We start from the raw sequence: 24,683 nt of genomic DNA on the forward strand, positions 1-24,683 counted from the left end.
AAATGTGATAGGTTTTGCTGGCGACTCTTGTGTGCCAACACCAATCTGCCTATGGAGTATCGCAAATGATGGGCGGAGAGAAACAGAAGCAGTCTTCTTCCTTTTCCAGACAAGCTTTACTTGGAAAACAAGAATTGGAAAAACAAAACCATGTCATCACGACACAACACAAAGGCAGCAGGTCGAGGAGGCAACATGGTAACACGGTTGCTGACTTTTTTTTTTTTTTTTTACTTCATGCTGACATCTTCAAGTGCGAACCAACATAACGGACGTTTAAAGCTTGAGGGTTATCAAAAGACACACTCACACACAAGAAATTGGGTCATCAAACATCTTGACCAGGGCGGACATGTTTTTTTTTGTTTTTTGAACATACTGGCAGTGTTAAGACGCTTCCACAGCACAAAACAAGATGACAAGCAATCCTTTCATCCCTTGCACTCAACATGTCTTGACAAAACAACACGGCGCTATTTCCACATGCGCTCAGATACTCAGCACTTGAGCAAACACGGTCTAAGATCGTCAAAACAAGGGGAAGTTGAAAATAAAGCGCAGGAGCATTCATGCCTCTCAGATCTTTTTGCAAGACAGTTTTACACCAAACTTAACCATGCAGGATTTTTGTCGTCGTTGTTTTGCAAGGGAGGTAGAGGAAGTACAAAGGAGGGTTCGGGCCACCCAGAAAAGTAAAGAAAGAAAAACTTGAAGGTTAAAATTATGACCGTCAATTGTGACCACATGAGAATAAAGTAATGTATCTATGAGAAAGTCAGACATTATCAGAGAGTATTAATGTGAAGAGAATCAAGTTGTAGTTTGGAAAACAAAAAGATTCAAATACTTAGTGTGAAGTTATATTGTTGAGATTAAAGTTGTATATTTTCAATATTTAAATATTTTTTTGAGACTAATATATTGGTGGGGAACTGATTAGCACGTCCGCTTCACAGTACAGATGTGCGGGGTGAAATTAGTGCCATTTTGTAAAAAAATCAAAATGGCGTTGTTTACATTTGGCGCAGTGCATTGTTGGAAGCATGACGTCACAGCTCGAAACGCTATACTCCTTTGGAGACGTTGGATAGAAAGTAAAAGAAAAACTGTCAATAAATGTGGCTTTAGGGGGGGAAAAAAGTACTTTAGATTTGCCCACACACAAAACAGACAAGTTAGTATTATTGTCAAACTTGGAATGTATAGAGTGGTACATTTTGTAACTTTTTCCACAGCAAGAATTCGCTTGGAGGGGGGGGGGGCTATCATATCGTTGACAACACTCAAAAGATTTGGAGCACCACATATTTTGAAATTTTACAAAATAGAAACTGATGCCAAAACATGTCGTGTCAGAGAAGTGGCACGCCGTGTGCCGACATTGCGTAATACGTTTGCATTCATGGCAAATGAGAACGTGTGCGTGTGTGTGCGTGTGTTTTTGCCGTGCGTGTGTTTGCAGATGTTTAGGCCAGCGTGCCTCCCACTGCAGACGCAATGATGATTCCCAGAATCACACAGCATATAATAATCATTATTTTCTTCTAATTGACCAAGAAAAGAAGACAAAAGGAGAGCATCAGTCATCCGGGGCAGCGAGTAGGGAGCAAATAAAAACATGTTAGAAAATTTAATAAGCAAACACAAGTGCTAGTCTACTGCGCAGATGCAAAAGTATTGGGACTTCGATTCACTTCATATGTTGTCCATGACTATTATCCCACCAGACTGTGTGTGGGCTGCCCCCTAGTGGTCAAAATGTGGAAAGGTTTTGCACAAATGTTAATCTTGATGAAGCAGCGTCCCAATACGTTTGCTCATACCATCAATTAAAAGTACAAGACAAAAAAAAATCTGCGATTATTTGCACGTATTGCTGGAGTGTTTACAGTATAAAATCCATGCAAAGAGTTTTCCACATAAAAAATGTGTTCTCTAGAAAGTTTGGTCATGCAACATGCAAAAGCTCTGCAGGAGTCATGCGTGTTACAGGTTTGTTGTAGGCGTGTGAATCACGCAGTGGGAATTGTGTTAACTTTTAAACGTTGTTTAACATTTAAGGGTAATTAATTGTGCAAGCAGAATCCATTTAAAGCTTGGGTACAATAAAAAGGGCCCTCGTTACGTTGGTCACATGAGCTGGAATGTTGCACAAGTGTCTTCTCGTGTCCTAACTGAGGCCAACCGCCAGAGAAATTATGAGGACGCTCAAGCAAGCAGCGATACAGCCTCCTATAAGGAGGAGCTTCTGTGTTGGGGAAGAATGGGGCGGGGCAGACAGGAGGGGAAACGGCGTGTCAGCAATGTTTCAGAGCAAAGATAGTGAGGTCAAATGGTGGGGCCACCTTGCAAATTAGCAGCTGGATAATTGTTTTTGTTTTTTTTGACCCCAGATGAGGGCAAATATAATTAAAAGTAAATTGCACCTGTAAAAGGGGGGAGTTTTTTGTTTTTTAACAAACCACAGCACCCGAGGGAAAACAACCAATCAGAGAGCATTCTCAGGCACCTTCCTGTGTTGAGTTTGTAAGTCCTCCCCCGCGTTTGTATTTCAGACAAGTCCACGTGGGTCCCTAATGACGTGTCCGACGGGTGTAAAGCTGCCATAGCTCGACACACATGCTCAACATGCAGAGCGTGAACTACGGCGTGCCGCGCATGCACACGTCACATCACACAACAACCAGGCACGCCATATAATTGTCACGTCGGCCGGGCGCTCGCCACTCACCCTCCGGGCTTTACTCTGGTATTTAACCGCCTTCTTTGTGTCGGAAACGGCCCTTTCCACATAGTCTACCGAGTGCTCCACATTGTATTCAATGCGGTCTATCATCTCTCCCTGGCAGAAGGTCGGCAAGGGAGGAAAGAGGGGAGCGGATGTGTGCAGAATGGGGGAGGAGAGAGGGAAGAAAAGGGAAAGTTAGTTTGTGGATGTGGGGATTTTTCTCACCCGCCTGCTGGTCTTTTTAAACTTCTTGCATTTGGGGATGGTGTCTTTTGCTTGCTCCACGTAGTTGTGTGCCTCCCACACACTGCGCTCAATGTTGTTCACCAGCTCGCCCTGCGCGACAAAAACAGCCGTAAATAACAGAGTACAATAACTGAGAGACACTGTGAAGAAAAAAAAAAAGTTTCCATTCTGAGAGCTTCCCTTATATTTGGTGTATCGAATGTGCATCGTAACAAATAAGCGTCATCAATACGTTCACAAATACAAAGGGACAATACTGCATTTACATTTGAGTCACTATTAAATTATTCCAAGCATGAATGAACAAGTGTTTGCATTGACAGGGACAATGATTCCGAAGAAAAAGAAGTCAATTACCTTTGTGCGTTAGCTGGCCGAAGCGTTCTGTAGCGCTTTGTGCCAATGATGTGGAGACAAAGTGAAGGGAAAAAAAAAAAAAGGGATAGAAACAGACAATGTTTACAGTAAAGGGAGGGAGAGACCTATTGTGAAGCATTTCATGACAGGAGGGTTAGTTCATAAGTTCAATAATTAAATTGAAAGCATCCATGCAAATTGGAGAAAAGTAAAACTTTAGCGCCCCCGCACGCATTTGTGACGAGAACATGCGACACGTTCGCACCTGGCTCTCCACCAACATGGCCATGTCCATGAACATGTCGTGCAGTTCTCGGATGCTGTTTTCTAGTTTGATGATCTCGTTGTGCCGTGTCTCGATCTCGTTCATGGCCTGCTGGGTGATGTTGTCCATGATGATCTTAAAAAAAAAACAATTTGGCCTTTGTTGAGGTCAGGACTCACTTGACCGCCTTTAATTTGGGTTGCATGACTTACCCCCGACGTGAAGATAGCAGGATTGTCACTTTCCAGCATGCTTTCCAGCTCCTCATTGGTCGTATTTCTTCCAGCTAGGAAACACAAAAAACACACAGTGAAAGAGGCTAGCAAACCTGGAAAGTTATTTTGTCCATTTAGATTTCACTCCTCTGAGTACTGATGATTAATTCCTCCACATCATTCAATTCAATTAACAGGAAATGTGTGAGTCTCTCCATTTGCTCTCTAGCCATTTGTCTGGACTACTTTTTAATAGCCAATCCTGCGACTTAAAAATAATTGGTGTCGGAATTCAGGGCAGACATATCCGCAGGAGCCGCGCAGAAGAACAACTTGAAGCATTTGAGTTCAACTTGCTGCTGATAGCGACGCTTCTGTGTCAGCGTCCGGTCGTCACTGTGAAAGTGGAGTGGAATCTCTCAAGCCCTCTAAAGTCTTCCAATTTGGTCAAGGTCCTTGGGAAAATTGTTCAACTAAAATGGAAACACAGTGTGCATTGCAAGACCGCAGGGCAGTAAGATTTCAAGGACCAACAAAGTGTGTGCTTTGCTTATATTTGAAACCTTAAAAAGGAATTTTAAGAGGATATAGAGAAGATTAAAGTAAAGTGAACTCATCTTTTCAAATGTCATCAATCTAATTCTCTTAAATTCCTTTGGGTGTGCACGTATTGGCCACTAGAGGGCAGTATAACGCAGATATTTACAGCACCGGACATTCGGAGCCAATCACAACTGCTTTGTAAACTGTAGTAATATTTGTCCGGATTTTTTTCTAAATAAAGAACATATTACTGTGAGTAATATTATGTCTGTCTCCTTGTGTTGATCCACATAAGTAACATTAATTTCTCAACTACTCAAACATTAATGCTAGTTTTGTTAGCCAGTCTAGATTTGTTTTCATTGAGTCTTAACATTAAGCTAGGGGAGATTTCATGTTTCATTTTACAGTAAACTCCAACTTGTAGTGTCAAGAAACAAATTGAAGCACTTTTTTTTTATTCTAACCTCACTTTAAAAAGTTGCTATACAAATAAAGTTATTTGTATTCTTGTTCATTCTACTCAACTGGTCCAGCTTGGGAAACATTTTACAATTACAGCGTGTCTTCAAACGCATCATCAGTGAGGTCGTTGCACCTCCAACACCTTGACGGCCCTCAGCAGACGTGTCCTCCTTTCTAAGTCAGGATAGCGCTTAGCTCAGCTACATTCAGGTGTTCTCCCGGGTTCTATTGTGAGAAAGCAATTCGGAGCCAGTCAGCATCATCACCAGTGGCATTTTATTCCTAATAAACTTTTTTGAGGTGGCAATAAATCTTGCATGTCATTGCCATTTCCACATGACCAATAGCAACAATGACAACACACACTCGCACACAACCTTTATGATGTGATCCCTCATCTCGTATCCGTAACCTTCCGCCCGCTTCCTCACCTTTAATCTTTGTCACGTCACTCAGCGGGGTTAACCAAAAATAAAATTGCTCGCAACACACAAATGCACGCACATGCTCACTCCCATGTCCACTCTCCATTACTCTCATATCCCCGCAAAGGCTCTGAGGGAGGCGGTTATTTGTTACCATGGCGACTCAAAGCCTCTCCAGCCAAATGTCGAGCCTCGCAGGACTGGCTCCATCAGTTATCGTCGATATATTATTCATGCATTTCATACCTGGATTATCTACACGTGTCGATGCATTGCTTCTTTTCAAATATATCTTGGTAAAGCCTTGTAAAACTCTTACAAAGTACACGGATGCTATTTTCTAGCCAGTCTATGGCGATTTTCATTTTCTTTTAGCATCAAGCTAATTGAACTTGACAGAGCTCTGCTGAAACGACTATTACTGGAGTTGGGGACCTTCTCTGCCTCTTTTTTTTTTTTTTGCTTTTAATCACGCTGCGACCTCATTGCCGAAAATCCTTTCTTCGAAATTTGTGGTGGGTTTACCATCTTACCCTTTTATTCTGGAAAAAAAAGTTTTAAATCTCCCCTGACATTTCTATTCTGCGTCCATGTCTAATCCCTTCCCTTGCGACAGGTGAGCTCAACCAAGATCCCTCGTGGCTCCACAAGCTGACAAATCAAATCAAAAGGATCCGTCGGCGCTTAAGGGGAGGAAAGGAGAATCGGATCAGCCTGCGTCTTACTCCACCGTCTAATCATTCCGTCTGCCTTGTTTGACAACGTGCCGTCTTTGCGAGATAACAGGTGGCGCTCACACATTTGAACCTGGCTGCTCCACATTGGCAGATGGCACCAGAGAAATGTTTACCTCTCTGTTAGGTGTGAGGGGGTGGGGTGGGCTTTTCACCATGAACTATATATATCATAGAAAATATCATCACGGTGGAGCGAGGTGACAAATATCTACTCACTGATCTCCAGCTGCCTCTGAATGCGACCCTTGCAGCGCTCCCTGTAGTCCGACTGGGTGGCGTTGTACTCGGACATCACCTCCACAAACTTGCGTGACAATGTTGAGTGCTAGGACCACACATATTGATGTTTTTTTTTCCAAATATCACACATTATAAATAATACAGACCATAACTATAAATTGTAAAGAAATGATAATATCAATACTATTTTGGTTTGTTCTCTCGGAAATGAGGTTTTTAATATCAGTGACATTATTGTGAAAATTATGGTGATTATGGTCAAAATGTCTCACACACACACACTACATGTATATCTTACCTGTGTCTTGCGTATCCTCAAATCGGCCGACGACCTGTTCTGACTTTCTTCCTGCTCGATAGTGTGCAAAATGCCTGGAACATATAAAAATGAGAAACGTCTTAATTCTTAAATGTCTTCAATTCAATTTCTTATACAGAAAAAAATGGATTGATTGCAGGATTGAACTCACTCTTTAATTTGGAGCGCACTTTGTTGGCCAGTTTCTTGATGTCCGCCATTAGATCTTCCAATTCGGCCTTTGTTTCTGAGGAGAAATGGACAAACACAGAGACACAGTCGAAACACTCAGACATGAAAGCAATCCAAGTGTATCAACTTAAAAAAGACAAACAACTGCTGTCTTCTTGCCGTCCATGCAATGCACACACAGTTACTTTTAATTGGATAGAAAATGACTTTCCTTTGAATCTAAATAAATAACAATATTTAAATCGAAAACTGAAATACACTGACTGCTCTAAGATATTTGAATTATTTGCAAAACTAATGCTGATGCTTACTTTCCAACTTGAACACTCGGCTTGCCTTTCAAAGTACTAATGGGATTTTCATTTAATAGCTCATAACTGCGATGGAGAAAATTCGGTGGCCACATTGGCGGAAATGGCTCCGCTGTAAATACGGTAAATGCTTGCATTGCGTCCGGTTAGACTCGGACCTCATTTTGGAAAAGAGCTGCGTAAATGTTAACCGTAAAAAGTTCTCAAATTATATACAAAGATAACTCATTTGTTTTTACAGGAAGGTGGGGGGAAAAAAAAATGGCTTTGACGCACTCAACAAACGACCCTGGGGCATTAATTGCCATTTGTAAGAAGGTAATTTATCATCTTGATGACAAAAAAAGCCACATCTCCATATGATAATGAGTCACAGGAAACTGGTAAACATGAAAAATGACCTTTACAAGTTTCTCAAGTGGCACACTACTCTCACAGTCATTTGCATCTTCCAATTAATTGAAAGTTTACGTTTTACAAGCAGAGGCTGAATATAAGTGACGGACGATGAGTCCTGACCTCTCGTTAAAATGTCCACCATGATTGGTTCGAGTTCACGCGAGATCCTAATGAGGAGAAGTGGGGCAGTAGATGAAAAAAAAATAATAATAATAATAAAAAAATTGTATAGTAACTTTACAAACACTCAAATATATTCACCAATTAAGGGAGTTGGGCTTGTGGCGACCAGCAGAGTATTTGTTGAAGATGTTTTTCAACTTTTCAACAAACTCAGGGGTGTAAGGTTATGGATGAGTGTAACCATAGAAACCCTTCATGAGGTCAGCGGAGTCACAGTCAGAGTCGGAATAGAAAGCAGCCATGTTTGTGTGTGTGTGTGTGTGTGTGTTAGCGAGTCAGATTAGACCCTCTCCCGGTTGCCAAACAGGGGAGGCCAACCTGCTCCATCAAGTGTCCATCGAGCCTCGTAATTGGCCGTGGCAAAGAAAAGAAGAGCGCACTCGCTGATGAATCAGTACAAGTGCGAGGAAGGCAAATTAGAGGGCAAAATTGAGGAATCAATTGAGCTGCAGCTTCACACTTGGTCCCTCTCCCTGACGCCCTCGAAGGGAATCTTTAGGTCACGCTTGTTGCCGCCATTAATACTGCGTTGCTATGGCGACGTGCACAGCCGGGCCTCTCACCAGCTTCAGATTGTTTCCAAAGTGGCAGAAGAGGAAGGAAGGGGAGGCGTGCGGCGTGAGCACGAGAGACAAAATGAAGTGAACTGGGGAAAAGTTTCCCGCTGGGCTAGAAAATGATGGAGACAACACACAGCAGTGGAGCAAGAAGGCTCACCAAACATTTGATTTATATATCCCGGATAAGCTAGCATGCTTAGATGAATTTGGTGCGGAAGAATCAAAGGTTTAATATTAGCTCTCCGATATTAAGCAATGTGATTCATCTGCTTTATAAATTAAAAAAAAAAAATAGCTTGGGATGACTAATTTGGTCTCCCCTTTCGGTCCCACTTGTGCAATTTACTAACATGACCTCCAGATGGCGTATCAGTCAGGCACCACTTGTGAAAACACTTAGCAGGAACAATTGCACTGGTGCTCCACAATTCAGCAACTTGCTGGAATTCCTCAATACTGTTACTTAATGGTACATGAGAGTCAAATAGATAAAGCAGATAAACATCAGCTTTTATCAGGTAGCATCACTATCAATATCCTTCCTTCCTTCCGAGAAGAACCAGTCCATCAGCTCTCCTTCTCTGTGATTGTCAACCTTGAGTTAGGGCACCGTGACCTACATAGATTCCTTCGCAGTAACGCCGCTTAATTTGCTCCTTTTCCGATGCGGTATTATCTCGGTCCTCCGTCTCTTCTCTGTCAATCTATGACTAGTCCTTTGTGTGTTTGCCCTGCTTATTGACTTCTGGAGAGTCCAGGCGGGGCTTTTTTTTTGAATGCTGACCTCATCAGTTGGTGCTTGCTGTTTTTTTTTGTTTGCGACGGGGATCGGATCGGAGCGGAGACATCAAATCGATTGGATGGGAAAAACAGTTTGATGACCCGAAGGGAAATGATTACTGAACACTCAAACGCCATTAGAGACAATTTTACTGGTGTAAAATATCAAACATAATGAGCACAGTTCATGTGAGTGAACTTCTCGGCGCTGTTCGCCAAATAGGCTCTCAGTCTGCCTGAAGGAATCTCGATTTCTAGCAGCCATTACCTTGACTGGGCATGAGGTTATAAATAGCACAGTGATACATCAACTCAAGCTGCAAAGGAATAATAATATCTTGAAAAATGTTCATTTTACAAATGATCACTTGGACGACTTTCCTAGTAAACATAATGAGCTATTTTTAGAATACTACATGTTGTACTTCATATTTATCACTTAATTTTTAGTTATGTTAGGCAGCATTTCAAAAGGTATTGAAAGGATCAATTCAAAGTTGTTTTCGGCTCTTTATTTCCTCATACACAAACTTCTACAATGGCCAAATGAAATCCAGTTGGCAGCATATCAACTTTAATATTAAAAATTCAATCGAATACATTCCGACGCTTTTTTAATCTCTGTCAAATCTCGCCAGACCGAGCAGAATTTTGTCGTGTTTGTGTCGGCTCTAATTATATTCAGTTCCCTCGCGTGCAGGTGGATCTGCGTGAAACCTGACCTTCCGCTAGCTCGCTACTTTCACAGACAAACGTTCCGGCTTTGACCGAGAGCGCTCTGTTTACTCTATTAAAATCTTAATAGAAGGCGCAGGCCGCTATCACTTTGCCATTTCAGCACTTATAAACTCTCCTGCAGCAATTTATACACCCACATCTCACTTCAAAATAGCTATTACATTATTATTATTATTAGCTGTATTGACAAAATGCTAATTGGTGCGCCTGGCGAAAAGAAACTTTTGAAAGCTTCTCACGGTAGAAGCCAACTGGAAAAAGTAACAGTACAGTTAATAAAGCCTTTATTTGCTTTATTTCCGCTCACTACACAATCAAGAAACATTTCATAAACCAACAAGGTCAAAATTTCCAAGAGTCAATTATTTTTTAAACCATTAGTTTTGAGTCCCCTGGGAAATGGATGCTACAAAAGGCGGCTACATAATTTAGCATGACGTGTCACTGTTAATTTAAAATCCTCCTGCTGTGCGTCACTTAACAAGTTGCCTGATGGAAGGCCGTTTTTAAGAGGCAGCAGAAACGATTGAGGGCCGCAAAAGTGATTCACGCAAGTGTTAATGACTCAGCGTGTTCTCACTTCCATTACATACATTTACAAGTCAAAGTGACTTTGCGTGTCCTCCACATGACCGCTTGAGGGGTAGTGCTGCTTGTTGAACGTTTAGTTATTGATTAATTTCTTGAGCAAAAAACTATAGTAAGACACAGATTGAGGATTTCCTTTTTTTTTTTTTGCCGGCTCTACTATTTTTATGCAATATAGGAAAATATTTTGACTAAAACGGGAAGGAGGAGGATGCTACACGTCATCAATGAAAGGACATTTATTGCAATTTGTGTGTTTAGTTAGCTTAGTTAGCTTCTTAAGCAGAGATTATTTTTTTATTTTTAAAATCATGGTTTAAAATCACTTACATCAGGGATGGGCAACTGGTATGCGGCAATAAGAGGTGAATTTGTAATATTCCTTCAATAAAGGTTGGCGAATATTAAATCTACTTTCTTCGCAAAGCCACCACACAATCGCCACTTTGTTTCTGTGGAAGGTGTTGGGAGTGTTGGCATGCGGCCTTCAGGGGGTGGCAGTTGCTTTCAGCACCCCCCAGCAAAAGACTGCAATTAAAAGCGTGTATCTCCCGAGCTGTTGACTTGATGACTCAGGAGCCGAGCGGCAGTGTTTAGAAAGTGGGGGCAGTTAAATAATCGGCATTGGGAAAACACACCGAAATGTTGCAGTGCTGGACCTAATTGTTATTTATTTGTACTTTATTTTGCTTACTTTACTTCATATATATAAATGAACTACCCCACTGCATACACTTAAGCACGAAAATAAAGAAAACAATAAAAGTCTAATTGTCCTCTTACATCACGCTGGCGAAATCCCAAAGTGTGTGTTTATTTGTGGACTCGTTTTCTGGAAGGCAGCACAAGAGACAATATGAAATAATACAAGCGACTAAAAGTCCACATTTTCATGTTTGAATGCGACACAAAAATGATTTGCATCGTAATTGCAATGGATTTTGAACAGCTGGAATCACAGACGGAGCTGTGGGGGGGCCGCAGGGGCACTGCCCCCCTCCTGAAATATGTTTGGAAAAGGTGACGGGTTAGATCATTGACTTTTGGGTATTTTAAAATTTTGGTGGTATTTTTTTTCATATAAAGAACGTTTCACAGCATTTTTACTCTCGAATTTTGGGGTAGTTTCTATTTTATTAGGGTTTATCCTTACTCCCCCCCTAGCTTCATCAGTGCCTGAAAGTAATTGACTTTTAATGTCAGTTAAGGCTAACTGCTAGCACATAGCATGCTATTTTCCTTTTAACTTGATAAAAATTCAAAGCCTCCTCAGGCTTTTTCCTACACAGTCACATGTCTGTCTTTTATTAAACTTCTCAACTCTCCCGGGGGAGTGAGAAGGCCTCTGACCCTTCTCTGGCAAACCCAATCATCAATAACTTCTGACCTTTCGTGAGAGAATCCATCGCCTGTCACATCATCCGTCATGGTAATGAGAAAGAAAGGTGGACAAGGCCAATAATCCCCAATATCAAAACAGTATATAATGCAATTAAGTGGCTGCAAATGAGACTTCGGTCATGGAGCTAAAAATAGAACACAAGTTAGCTTCTGCCAAGAAATGACACAAGTACGTGTGTGTGTGGATGTGCGTGTGTGTGTATACGCATTCATTCAGTATATGCAAATGCATTGTAATTAGCATTTCAGTCATAGGACACCGTGGGGGGGCAGTGAAGGAGATTGAAGGACGAGGTCCTGAGGTCATGACGCTGGACTTGGGGGGGCGGGGCATGCAATTAACCATGAGCGAAACCGAAACGTTCAACACCCTATCATGCCAATTATTATACAGTCACTTGACATATGCATATGAGATTCTTATGAGAGCCGTTTAAAAATGTATGTCGAGGTAAAAATTTCATGATTATAAATCAGCGCTACTGATCATCCTCTGGAATTTTACAATCGGACAAATAGCGACTTGCATAAAACAACATCAACATTCACTCTTACGAACAATTTCCAGCAGCGGTGTCCAAAATACAAATCGGCCGGTGGTATCGACGTTCAGTATCGGTGCACTTTTTACGAATAGTGGAACTCCGTACAAGAAGGTCAGAGCAAAGATTCAATTTGGTTTGAATCTTCTTATATACGATGACTCAATGGATCTATAAAAAGGTGATTTACCGCTCGACTGAAAGCCTCCATGTCACGATCCCTCTTTCATGCCGTGGCATGTCTTCTAATAATGAGAAGGACTCTCTCGCTCCTGACTGCTAAGACACCTGGCATTTCGAGCTGGATACATGTCATACTTGCTCCTTTTCTGCCTCGCTGGCCTTCTGACAGGCTGATGAGGGTGAAATATTCCATGTCAGGAAGTTATTGGTGAAACACAATGGTAAGTTACATTAGAGGCGGTAAAATGGCCAAAGCGATTCAGGGCCGGGCGGACTATTAAGTAACGAACGATCCTGACATCAGCTACTGATTGATGTGCGTATAGCACACGTATGTACGCACACACACATTGATCGGTATCTTAGATGAGACACGGTGCAGCTCTGTATATCGGACTCGTTAAAGAGGCCTCGTCTGTCTCACACCTGGACCTAGGAAACGAATCGATGTTTCCTCAGGCAGGTAGGCGGTGAGGGATCAAGAGGAAGGAAGGTCAATGAGGTTTTTGGGGAGCAGCTTTTTTTTTTTTCTTTCTCCAATGGAGAGTCTGAATCTATAGCTTGGTGAGAATGAGAAAGTGTGAGAAAAGACGAATGAGGTCGCAAGAAGGGTGATTACGATTGATAATGAACATGTGGGCAGGAACAGGACGAGCTGTTCTCCTTGGAGGCTCCACAGGAGCATTTTTTTTGACAAATTGTTTCCCACTTACAAAAACGTCTTTTGTAAATGGTGGCAGAAAACAGCTTGGATACTGCCCAACTTTCTAAAGCCGGCATATCTTTTTCATTTTGTTGAATGCTCTTCCGCAAAATGGCCATGAAAATATTAAACGAAATGAGAGTAGGTTTCACACCGAGTATATCAATTCTGATCAATTATTACACTCCATATTTTTATGGTGTTGTATTTTGTCAAATGGATCATGTCTTGACAAAAAGAAGAACTTAAGGCGTGGGAAATATAATCAGATCAATGCAACATGGATAAGGCTTAAAATGATACGGTTAGGAGCTCCAGTCTCGGGAGAGTGAATCCCTCGCAGGGAAACTGGGTGGCGAGGAGGCCATGTCAGACAGATGATATGGGATGACAGCTGATGTCAAGCTAATGCTAGCGGCAGTCAAACGCAGGCTGGTGTTCGCGATCACTTTCTAGCCGCCATATGGTAAATTTGATGTTTTGGAATGCTGGTCGAATGTGTACTGGTCAGTATAAAGTGCTCTCAATAATGGTCACAAGAAAATCAAATATACTCCAATCAATTAAATGAATAATAATAATAATGAGCAAATTAGCTAGAAATGTGGACGCTGTAATTAAAAAAAAATACCAAAACAAAAATTAAACACTGCTGTGGTAGATAAATTCATGAAACAATCCAAGAAAAATTCGTCTTACTCTCATCAGGGTTTGGTGACGCAAGGATGGCACTGTGTTTCCTCTTCACCTCCTCAACTTTCTCCGCCAGTGACTCGATGAATCCTCGGATTTCCTCCACCTGTTGGAAAAGAGCGAAATCGAAATTATACTCGATACACATCGAAGCATGAGGAGCTGTTAATTACGAAACTCAAGTTTGTCTTTATCATAATCGGCTTAGATGAAAATGTGTTGATGGAAAAAAAAAAGTGTGCCAGGAATTAATGGAACCTTCGTTTGTGTGCAAACTGCATTTGCATTTCAATCCACAGTTAATTTGTTTAGATCATGCAAAAAAGAAAAATCCAATTGACAAATTCCAATTAAAAAAAAACACTCAGATAATCTGGTTTATTTTGTTTTAATTGGGGGAAAATAAAAACGAAATATATTCTACTGATGAATTGTATGAGTGCCAATAAAAATGCAGCAGTTGAAATAAACTGGAAAAATAAGCTTTGTCAAAATCGAATATGAAAAGAAAACATTTTGAGATCCCAACACAAAATTAGCGATGACAGAGTTAACTAAAATGCCATGTTGACTGCGACACGCCGAACGCGCTGCCTTCCCTTTTTGACTCATCTCACAAAGAGCATCTGATGAACATTATCAGCGGGGTCAGTGGATTCATCCGCAGCTCGGGAAATTCACTCTGCATTTTTTATTCCCTCACACAGCTGCTTGCATAAATCACCAGTGTAATTTGAGATTTGCTTCATTCTACCTGTCTACCCTGTTCTTTGCTAAATCACTTCCGTCGTGCATTCTTTTCTCATTTCTGCATCTGAGAAAGGCTTCTTGTGCTTCAGCAAATCCACGCCACGAGAATTTTTCATTCTATTCTTCTTTGAATTGCCAATTTTCACTGACCACTTTTCCACGAACAACCAATTTGGATCATGCCATTTTCTTATAATATAGCTTATTCTCCTTGCAGCTAGTCGTGTCGGTGAAAGTACAAATTGGACTTGCAGCGGCGAACTCAGTGACCCGCTGGCAGACAGACTGGGTAACGTTGAAACGAGACCCGGTCTGACCCAACTAAAACCGGTTTCAATTCAGGAATGCCTGCAACGTAATGCATTAAGGTCGAATCATGACACGATTGGCTCGTTTAGGTCACCTGTACACGCGTATTTCAATTTTTGAAAGGGTCTCCTGTCCATGAGTCAAACGAGTTCTGAACTTTAGATCGTATCAAGCTAACGTTAGCTGTTTACCAAAAGGCTAAGGATGTTATAAGGCAGAATTGGTCTTCAAATGACAAAACTTGAAGTTGTAGTCTTGCTGTACTTTTTATAGCGGAAAGTCTGCACCCCTCGTGAGCTTGTCGAATTGGCTCCCAAATGATTGACAGGCGAATCCTCCAATCGTGACAGTGCTATTTGCTGATTGACAGGTGACTCATCAATCATGACAGCGCCATTCCTGGCATGCGCTAGCTAACCGTAACTAAATAATGTAGCATTTTATTTTTGAAGTCAAAATATGAAACTGACAACAATCAAGTATGTGGAGTCATTGTGTCTCAAGTTCAAGTCAAGTCTAAGACAAAATGACTCATGTCACTGAGGCCGGCTCGATTTCCTAATGACAGCCAATTAGCAAAAGAAGTGAAGCTAGTCCTGCTGCCCATCACAAAATGGAGGAGCAACTGGCCCAAGTACCAAATGCACGGCCCGACACCGCCAAATATGTCGTTATCCCTTGAATTAGCTGCTGATTGGATTTTTTTTCCCTCCCTCAAATAACATAATTGGCTAGGAAAGGCCACCGGGGAGAAAGTGGGCTGCACGCTCGCCTCGCTGACGCAAGCGTTTAATAGGCAGCAAACGGCGAGCGTTTGACGGGATGGTGATGTGAGCAAGCCGGGATGAAAGCACTCCAAGCTGTCTCACTTTCCCGACCACGTGTCGGTCGGTGAGTCACGGCGCGGCTCTCATAAGACAACAAGAGCGAATTTCATTAGTGTGGGTGCAAAACAACATCAGACGTGGACGCAAAGTGCACACACGCAGAAATGCAACAAACACACCGATTCACTTCAGAGTTTTACGCTTTTGAGGCCCGCCGCCGCCGCCTCATTTCCCGCGCCGTCGTCCAATCCCAGCCAATCAAGTCACAGGAGCTAGCAATCATTATTCTTTTTTGTTTTAGTACACTTACTAATGAGTGATTGGACGGCTCGGGGCGGCAACGAGTCTTGCATCTGTTCTCTTCCCACTTGCATCATCAGTTTAGCGCGCCGCTTGTAGCGAGAACAGAAGCCAAATCGATACTAGACGACGGCGCTTAAGTGCTAATTACAATATGACGAGTATATGCAAATGAGGCTTGGTCAATTCCGCCGTGCAACTCAGAGTCTTACATTTACTGTCTTGGCTTAAATTGATAATAATTGGACAGTGACAGAAAAAAAAAATCAAGCACGGATAAAGGCCGTTAGCATGAGGTAAGGATTGATGTGAACAGTAGATTGAGATCACCCCAAAAAAGAAATAAAAATGTTTCAAAGAGGCTTCATAGGCGCACTGTCGGATATTGCCGCCTTCAGATGACGCCAGCGGCACGGTCAAAATTGTGGCGTCAACACACCACATGCTTTCATCGCGGCCCGTGTCGGATGCCTCGCCTGCTACCGAATGATAGCGGGTAGCGGAAAGAATTAATTACAGCCAACATCTGCGGCTCCTGTCAGCTTTGCTACAAGTCACGGCGCCCAGGTCCAACTCGCCTTCCTCAAAATGGCGAGGGGGAGGGGCAGCTTAATGCAGTCAAAGCAAAATGCTAACAGTGGATGCTAACATGTAACACGAACCCCAATTAGGTGGATGTTGTGAAAAGCTTGTATCCAAGTCAAATGACATTGTTTATTAACCCAAAAAGCTGTCTTGTGTCAAATGATGGCTTAACAAAAAAAAAAACCATTCCGTATTACCGTAGCTGGCTCAGCGGTAATAAAGCTAGCACATGTAAAATGGATGCTAATGCTCGCGCGGAGGACGTTGTTCCAGGTGTGAGGTGAAGGACAGAGGGCTGCGGTAATCTGCTTTGGCCCTCCACTTAAAAGCTTAATTAACACACACAGTCAGGGTGAGAAGCTTGATGACTCTCTCTCCGCCACCGTGACCTTCATCCGGTCTCCATCACTGCCTGCCGTTATTACCTCTACCCAACGTTTAGCAGCGGCGCGCTAGGCCTTTTCTACATCACCGTCATTATTAAAAAAAAAGTCTCCCGCTTGGAGGCAACCTGCCTTCGAACTTGAAGGCGGCTTTACATCGAAAATGAGCGAGACAAATGTTTCATTTTCCGTCAGAGGCACAAAAAAATGTGCGAAGGAAATGTGAGGGGACTAAATAATGGCACCAATCTCATTTTGATTGTAGCCTTCATCGCAGTTATTCCAAAGGGGTTTGGAAAAGGAAAGGCAGAATTATTTTTTATTTTTAAACTCAAGTCTTATTCATGTACTAGCTTGGTAGCTTGAAATACAATTGCAGAATTTCTTCTTTCACGATGCGTATTCAAATCATCTTTCTCCATTGAAAATAATACATATGCCATTAATCCGTTCCAGCCTTTCAAAACTAAATTACAAAGCGATTTTTAAATGAGAAAATGACACCCTTAAATAGAATTACATACTTGAGACTCAGCTCCTCTCTTGGCTTCTCAGTACGGCCGTAATATTAGTCATTCGTTGCAGAGGATAAAGAATATACACCCTCTGCCAAAGAGCTTGGAAAATTGCTCAATACAGATGATAGAGCTGCTTTTGAGATGTGTGTCATTGTGTGTTGTCTCTCTCGCTTGGCATGCATCACCCCTCCCACATACTGAATGCATGAATTGGAAAAAATAGCAATTTGGCGTTAAATGCTTCCACAGGCGGGCAGATTGCTTGCCTTGTTGTCCGTTCGTTCGTTCGTACGCTCACATGCTGTGTTTTGAGTCACACGCTGTAATGAAACATGTTTCCAAGTCTGCTACGTGCAACGCCGACATTAAAAATATGTTTTATCCGAAGGCGATGTTTCTTTAGCGACGTGAAAGGGGACGGAATATTAGAAACGCCTCTCACACAACCAACCACAATGATAGATTTTCTGAAATGTCCAGCAAGGTGTGCTCGCATGTGAGCATTTGAAGCACAAAGGTCAGACCATGCCTCTGGTGACTCTGTTCACGTGACACACACACACACACATTTTTTTTTTTTTTAATGGAGGCACCTGCAGATGATGGTGCAGCTTTGAAAATAAGTATTAATTGTCTCATGCGCTTTCATGCTTCCCAGCCAGGCACGGATCTTTGTAGCTGCCTTTGCAATGGTGATTTTATAACTTCAAAGTTAAACAACCATTATAGACACAATGCTCTTAAAGCAGAAGGTTACCAACCAGTGGTCGGCGGCCTGGTACTGATTCGTGGGCTGTTTTGTGGGCCGCAGAAAGAGATAGAATTTTCCATTTTATTTATTTATTTATTTATTTGATTTATTTACTTTTCCCATGCTTGTAACGTAAATAATGTAGCGTCGCTAGCTTAAACCAACACGGTGCATTCAGGGTACTTTCACAATATTGGGAACTCAGCACTACATTTGTTTTTCTTCCATTATTGCATTTTACTAAGGTTGTGAAAAGCAAAAATCAAATTTTCGATTAAATTTTAATTAAGTTCCTTCTTGAACGCATTTTTTGGGTCCGTTGTACGGCAATATATGAAAAATAGTTACAATTATGATTGTTTAATTTCTTACTGCGTGTGCGGGACTTCCAGAGGCCCAACTTATTCTTTATAAGCAATTCAATTCGATTTCAGCTCCCCTCATAGGCTACAGAAAGATGACATAGTGTACTAATGACACTGTAAAAATTTCTCAAGCTGTCTTGTTTGGGTTAAATGTAGCCAGCCATTAAAAAGAGATTACAGGTCACAACTTACAGTAGGTCTTCGAGCAAGATGGCGCGCAATAAAATCATCCAGCATGCCACTGATGAGTCGCGGCAGGTCTTCATGCCTCTCCGGGGAGGCGACGCGAGCTCGGAACCCGAATGAGCCGCTTCCCTAACCGGCATTACGACGTTCGATTCATGTTCATGACACACGTGCAGGACGAGAAAAAACACTCCCAGATGCCAACGTACTTTCCATGCCTGATTGTCAAGTGGAAGAAGAAAGCGCTGCTGTCTAATCAATAATCATTTAGAAGTCAAATCCAAAAAAGCAACAAGGGAAATAACAATAAATCATAACAAGTGTCGTTGTGAAAGGCAAAAAAAAAAGGCACAAGATTGATGAGGGGCGTGCAAGCTATTTGCAGAGACGTCGCTACCGTGAAAGCGCCAAAGTCAAATATTCCTCACAGCATGGAAGAGTCTGGTTGATTAGTACACAATAAGCAAAACAATTTGCCACGGTCATTCATTTGACTTGATTTGTATTATTTATTATCCTGCCTGTAAAATGGTGTGATTGTGTATTTTGTAAAAATGTGAAGCCATTCTCTCTGTTTGACCACTAGGGGGCACTGTGTAAAATAAATACTGAATAGTTTCTCGTGGAGATACACAATTGGCAAAGTTAAATATTTATAGTACTTTAAAAATACAGTGAGTCAAAAATAACTACAAGACTTGAGAATAACAAGTTCTAAAATGAAGTGTGACAGGACAACTGATACACGTGATATGTTTGGCGCCACAGGGCTCGAAACAGCGTGCTTGCCAGATGGCTCCAGGGGGAGGGGGGGGTTAATTTGCATAATTCGCAGGTGGATAAAAATGTTATATTACCTTAAAGTATCACCACACAGCTGCTATGGAAGTCTGGTGAAGTAGTATCGGTGTGTAGTATCGGAATCAGTGCGTTACACAGAAATCATTTTTAAAATATTGTCGTGATTGCAAAAGATGCCCAAATACAAGTTTACAAGAGGATCAACTTAGTTTATGAAAGTTACGATTAAAATGAAAGAACACAAAAGACAAAACTGTAATAAGGGGAAATCAAAAGTCACCTGCTCAAAGAATTCATCCATAAATCCTTTGTCCATCCCCACGGCCACTTCATCCTCCTCTTCCGTCGTCTCCTTCCCCTGAAAACCACAACAAATTTATTTAAATTGCAATTTATAAGTAAAGCAACTAATCCATTGATTGATTTTTCTCATTAATGCTACACACGAGTAGCGAGCATTCAGATTCACATCTGGAGCCCATCCATCCATTTTTATTAGCGTTAATTGAGTCTTCATTAAACTCAACATGCGTCTTTTTGAAATATGGGACGAGTCAATTCATATAACAAAATTCAAGTGGAAAATATTATGTAATTGTAGGAAACTGTCACATCAGTTGAAAACATATTTGGCCCTTTAAAAAAAAAAAAGCATCCCACTAGCTCCAATAAATATTTAAGAACCATGCATGTCATTTCTTTCAGTATGTGCATTAAGGACTTCATTTAAATGCAAGCAAGAATTAAAGAGCCATGACATTCGCCGCTCTCCCCAGTAAATGAAAACAAAAGTCTAATATATTTGACGCACCGCATAGAAAGGTTGTTGCTTCTAAATTTGATCAATAAATAAATAATCCATACATGTTGAGACTAGCATGCTGCATTTAAAAGAAGTGAGAGGAACCACTTTAATTGGCCATGACTAACGTCTGCTGTGATCACTCCCACGGCGGCGCAGCCCACCCACTGGCACACAAACAGAACCCTGGAAAAATGTTGATTTTCAAAAAACGTCCATATGTCTTATTTTGGAACCGCTTTAGAAGCAGAAGAGAAAATGCAAGGTGGGACTGAACAGACGTTCCCACGAGAAAGGCACCAGCAGTTGTGTGTTCTTCCTCCACACTGAGAGAAAAGACACCTTTTGCTCTGCCTCTGCTTTGAGTGGTGAGGAGGAGGAGGAGAAGAGCGAGCAAGGACCCCCCGAAAAGCCCTCACCAACAACACCCCTGAGCCTCCTCATCAACTCCAGCGCTCCTGCTGAGCCTCAAAGAACCTGAAGGAGGACATCAGCTCTGCACTCTTGACTCCGCCTCGGGGATTTAGCTTTAGTGACCACAGGCTTGCTACATGCTACGAGCTAAGCTTGCGCAAGGTCACAGACACGTTCACGGGGAGTCGACGAGGCCTGCGTGATCGCAATAACTTTTTCAGGTGAATGGATGGGCAGATGTTTTTGTATGCGCAGGGCCAAGCAGATATTTTCCCGTCCTCCTTATGCACATTGAAGTTGGAGCCAGAGCGAAACGACGTCTCCTGCATTAGACATGACTCAAATCTATGTCAGCCGCGCTGAGAGCGCAGGCAGATTTACGATCATAATAAAGCAAAAGCAACATACATTATGTATGTTTGCGCACAAAAGTCTCATAATGAATTGTTTCCCGAGGAAAGCAAAATAAAAGAATACATTATTAGTAATGCATGCTTGGGAGTGGAAGTACTTGTGCAAGTTGCAATTCCACTCATCTTTTGAAAAGCATTGTTTCTCAAGAAAGAAGAGAGCAAATCTGACTCAAGTCAAATAAGAAGCGAAACAAGGCCTGCCTGCAGCGAGGAGGCAACAAGCAAGATGAGGAAGAATCATGTGGGTGGCACAAGAGATGAAGCACAGCAACACCAAGCCAGCGTGTGTGTGTGTCTCCTCTCCCTGACAATCGCCCTCAACGTCCTCCCGTCCTAATCATCTTTTTGCTCTCCATCCTCCAGATTTGTTCTCCTCTGGAGAAGCATTATAGCAGCAGTCCCACACAGCCACCTTTTTGTTTTTTCCCTGCTCCTCACCACCATCTAAAAAATCCCTCACTCCTTAAAATTTTTATAACGTTCCTCATCAGCGGTTGGAGCACAATTGTAAAGAATATGCCAACATCCCAAGAAGACGTCTCAAGGTTGTGGCGAGATCCAATTTCATCGTCCTTGCCCCTCTCACATCTCATCCTGACCTTCAACGGCCTCATCAGCAAAGTAACAGAGAATAAAAAGGAGCATGAATACAATCTGCGATGTAAGGTTAGATTATGACTTAGAAAACGACTGGCGGTCTCAAAGAAAATCAATTCGGTGCGCAGACTCGAAATATCAACATCAGCTGCCAATTCTCGCTCAGATAACTCCATCATCAGAGCGCACGGTTATTCTCATTTCGGCTCGTTAAAGCGCAATTAGCCGCCGGGTATGGATATTAAAACAATTAGGGTGGCGTTCGCGGGCATGCTCGTCTGACGCGACGGAGGCCGCTGCTGATAAATTCTTAGTTTGCAAGTCACGCTTTGGATCTTATTAGTGTCATTTTCGGAAATCTCTTCATCAGCAGTAAAAAGTCGTCAACCCGAGTCAAGTGCGAGCTATAATCGCGACAAAGCGACTTGAAGAAAACACGAGCGCGCCTTTTTTCCAGGTGTGTCGCACCCGGCGCTCAGCCGACCGTGCGTTCGCCGAGCAGTCAGTAAATTCGAGCTATCTGTGCAAATGTCATTTGCAAATGCAGACCTTTGGGTGGGCTCTCATTTCACGTTATTTCATGGCTCATTGATGTAATTAGATGCAACCTATCGCGGTTGATGAATAATGGATTGAAGGTTTAAGGAGATAATATAAGATAGGGACCCCCCCCTCCATTGGTGGGGCTTTTTGGTTAAATGCTTATTGCCGTTTGTCAAGTGCGGTTTCTATGGCAACCCAGTTGGGGTTACAGGAGGTCAGATATTTTTGTCATTTAAGTTTGAACGGCAACACTCGCCTTTCACTATATGCGTAACTCCACAGGTAGCTTAGCGCTAGCTAGTTGCTACAACAAGGATGGGTTTAAAATGGGACAAAAAAAAAACACATTCTGGGGTCTAAAATTGGATCCTTATGTCTAAAGTAAATTAGCTAACTTAAAAAAGAAAAACTTCCCGCAGGTTGTCATGTCACTTCAATGGGAATTTTCTGGTATGAGTCCAAGCACTAGTTTAAGACTCTGATTGAAAAGTTTCCACGTTTGTTTGGGTAAGGCCAAAACCACACACAGACAGGTTCAAGAGTATGCGCGTCACGTCCACGCTATTAGTTAATGTGTCACTCCGACTCCAAACAAGCTGTGACAGTGAGTATACAAGACGAGCTGCCTGAGCTAACAGTGACAACAAGGCCGCACACAGCGGGCAGGAAACAAAAAGTCCACTCGACAGCTTTCCGATAAATCACCTACTGCTAGAAAAAAAGAAAAAAAAAAGCGCAATAACGGAGGAGTCTTCAAGCTTTGAGGAAAATGTGCAGGAGAAATAGGAGGAGAACTGATTTGTTCCAGGTGTGGCGTTAATATAAAAGGGAAAATAAATCGATATTTTTAAAAGTGATAACCGCATGACTGAGGGCGATCCCTGAGGGTGAAATTTCTATTAAGCTCATCAACTCGGGCTTGATCGGCCTGATAAAAGCTGACGATCACATCAGGACGGCCACCATCTGTCACTGAACCACCGACGGGGCCAAGCGGGAACGAGTCCAGGTTGACGGCGCATCGTGGACTCGGTTAGCGAGACTGGCAGATGTGTAGTAAAATCCAGAAGGACGACGGTGGCAAAGAGGCCGCGTCCTCCGGCAAAAAAAGCTAATTGTCCTGCCATAGTGGTATACCCAAATAGATTAGCAAATGAGGAAAAAAAACACCAAGCTGTCAGTCAGTTGTCTACTTTCAAATAGGTGTAAAAAAATAAAATAATTCAACTTCAGATTTGCACTCCAGCTGTGACAGTACAGTATACAGTAGATCAGCAAAACCAAGGCTTGGGCTATTTTTGTCTCTCTCTGTGGTACTGTTAGTGCATCTTTTCAACAATGTGAAGAGGCAGCAATACACGCCTCTTTAAATCAGACACACGCGTGCACGCACGCACGCACACGAGCAGGGTTGGCAGAGCAGCGTTGTCTCCCTGGAGGCCAATTCATAGCAAAGATGCTCTGAAAACTGCACAGCCGTAAATTGGTTCCCTCTCCCTCGCCAGCTTAACTGGCAATTACGCAGATCTGACAATGGCCACTTTACATGCGCGCAAACATACGCACACACGACTTCGATCAAACACAAAGATTCCAGTGAGTGGATGCTGAGAGTTATTATTTGTTATTATTATGATTATTATGTTTAGGCTAGAGCAAGCATGGTCATAGCGCGTCTTTCTAGGTTAATTTTTTATTTTCCCTCAATTTGATACAACTTCACAGGGACTTTTCAGAGGGTTTTCAATATATACAAAATCAGACGTTTGGCCGATTTTTTCTTTTTCTTTTTAATCTTGAGTTGTGACGAAACGCATATGAAAATGGTCCCAACCCTGCAAAATACAAGTAATAAAACTGTAGCTTTTAAGGGAAATGACACATTTACAGTTCTGGCACGTTCATTCAGTCATAAAAATAACAAGAAAATCTTTTGCATCGTAATCTCCAACTGAGAAATCGTTCAACTTTGAAATGAACCGTATCGCCCCTCCGCCCCTCCCCTCCCCACCCTCGACACTAATCGAATCGTCTTTTCTTGGAAAGATGCTCACTCTTGCCAATTACATCTTATTTGAATGGAAATTGGGTCCAATGAGCGTCATCGTGACGTTTTACTACGGTAACGACTTCCTGTATGCCTTTAAACGCCCTAAATTTCAATAGTATTGAATTAAAAAAAAAAAAAAACTCTTGGTCATACAGTATGTTGTAATTGCCTTCGGGAGGGCGCTAGTGAGGCTTAGCGAGGGCATTTAACAGGTGAAATGGGCGGCGTGGGACCAATTCTCCGGCGTAATTGCGCGGATCGATGAAACCACGAACTAGCGCGCAGACGGAGTGATTA

The 24,683-nt window shown here is 42.2% G+C and overlaps 1 protein-coding gene across 7 annotated transcripts in view; it reads right to left on the minus strand.

Moving 5' to 3' along the window:
* The window catches only part of stx1a (syntaxin 1A (brain)), a 32,203-nt gene that overhangs the window by 6,676 nt on the left and 844 nt on the right, over positions 1 to 24,683 (minus strand). The window contains exons 2-11 of one of the 7 annotated variants that reach the window (XR_015859589.1): positions 19,848 to 19,925; positions 13,799 to 13,898; positions 6,692 to 6,766; positions 6,520 to 6,593; positions 6,198 to 6,306; positions 3,809 to 3,882; positions 3,597 to 3,731; positions 3,332 to 3,366; positions 2,954 to 3,064; positions 338 to 2,248 (exon numbers count right to left, since the gene is read on the minus strand). Coding sequence is in view for 6 of the 7 variants with exons in the window: in XM_088381692.1 (XP_088237818.1) it covers positions 2,624 to 2,842; positions 3,597 to 3,731; positions 3,809 to 3,882; positions 6,198 to 6,306; positions 6,520 to 6,593; positions 6,692 to 6,766; positions 13,799 to 13,898; positions 19,848 to 19,925 (864 nt within the window). In the remaining variant the exon portion in view is untranslated. Of the gene's footprint in view, positions 1 to 337; positions 3,065 to 3,331; positions 3,367 to 3,596; positions 3,732 to 3,808; positions 3,883 to 6,197; positions 6,307 to 6,519; positions 6,594 to 6,691; positions 6,767 to 8,784; positions 8,870 to 13,798; positions 13,899 to 19,847; positions 19,926 to 24,683 lie in introns of those variants that run through there. The other 6 variants (XM_088381694.1, XM_088381693.1, XM_088381696.1 and 3 more) reach the window with 6 other exon arrangements.

This window comes from Syngnathus floridae, chromosome 7, assembly GCF_059516105.1.
Source record: "Syngnathus floridae isolate MCC-2025c chromosome 7, RoL_Sflo_1.0, whole genome shotgun sequence".
Lineage (NCBI taxonomy): Eukaryota > Metazoa > Chordata > Actinopteri > Syngnathiformes > Syngnathidae > Syngnathus > Syngnathus floridae.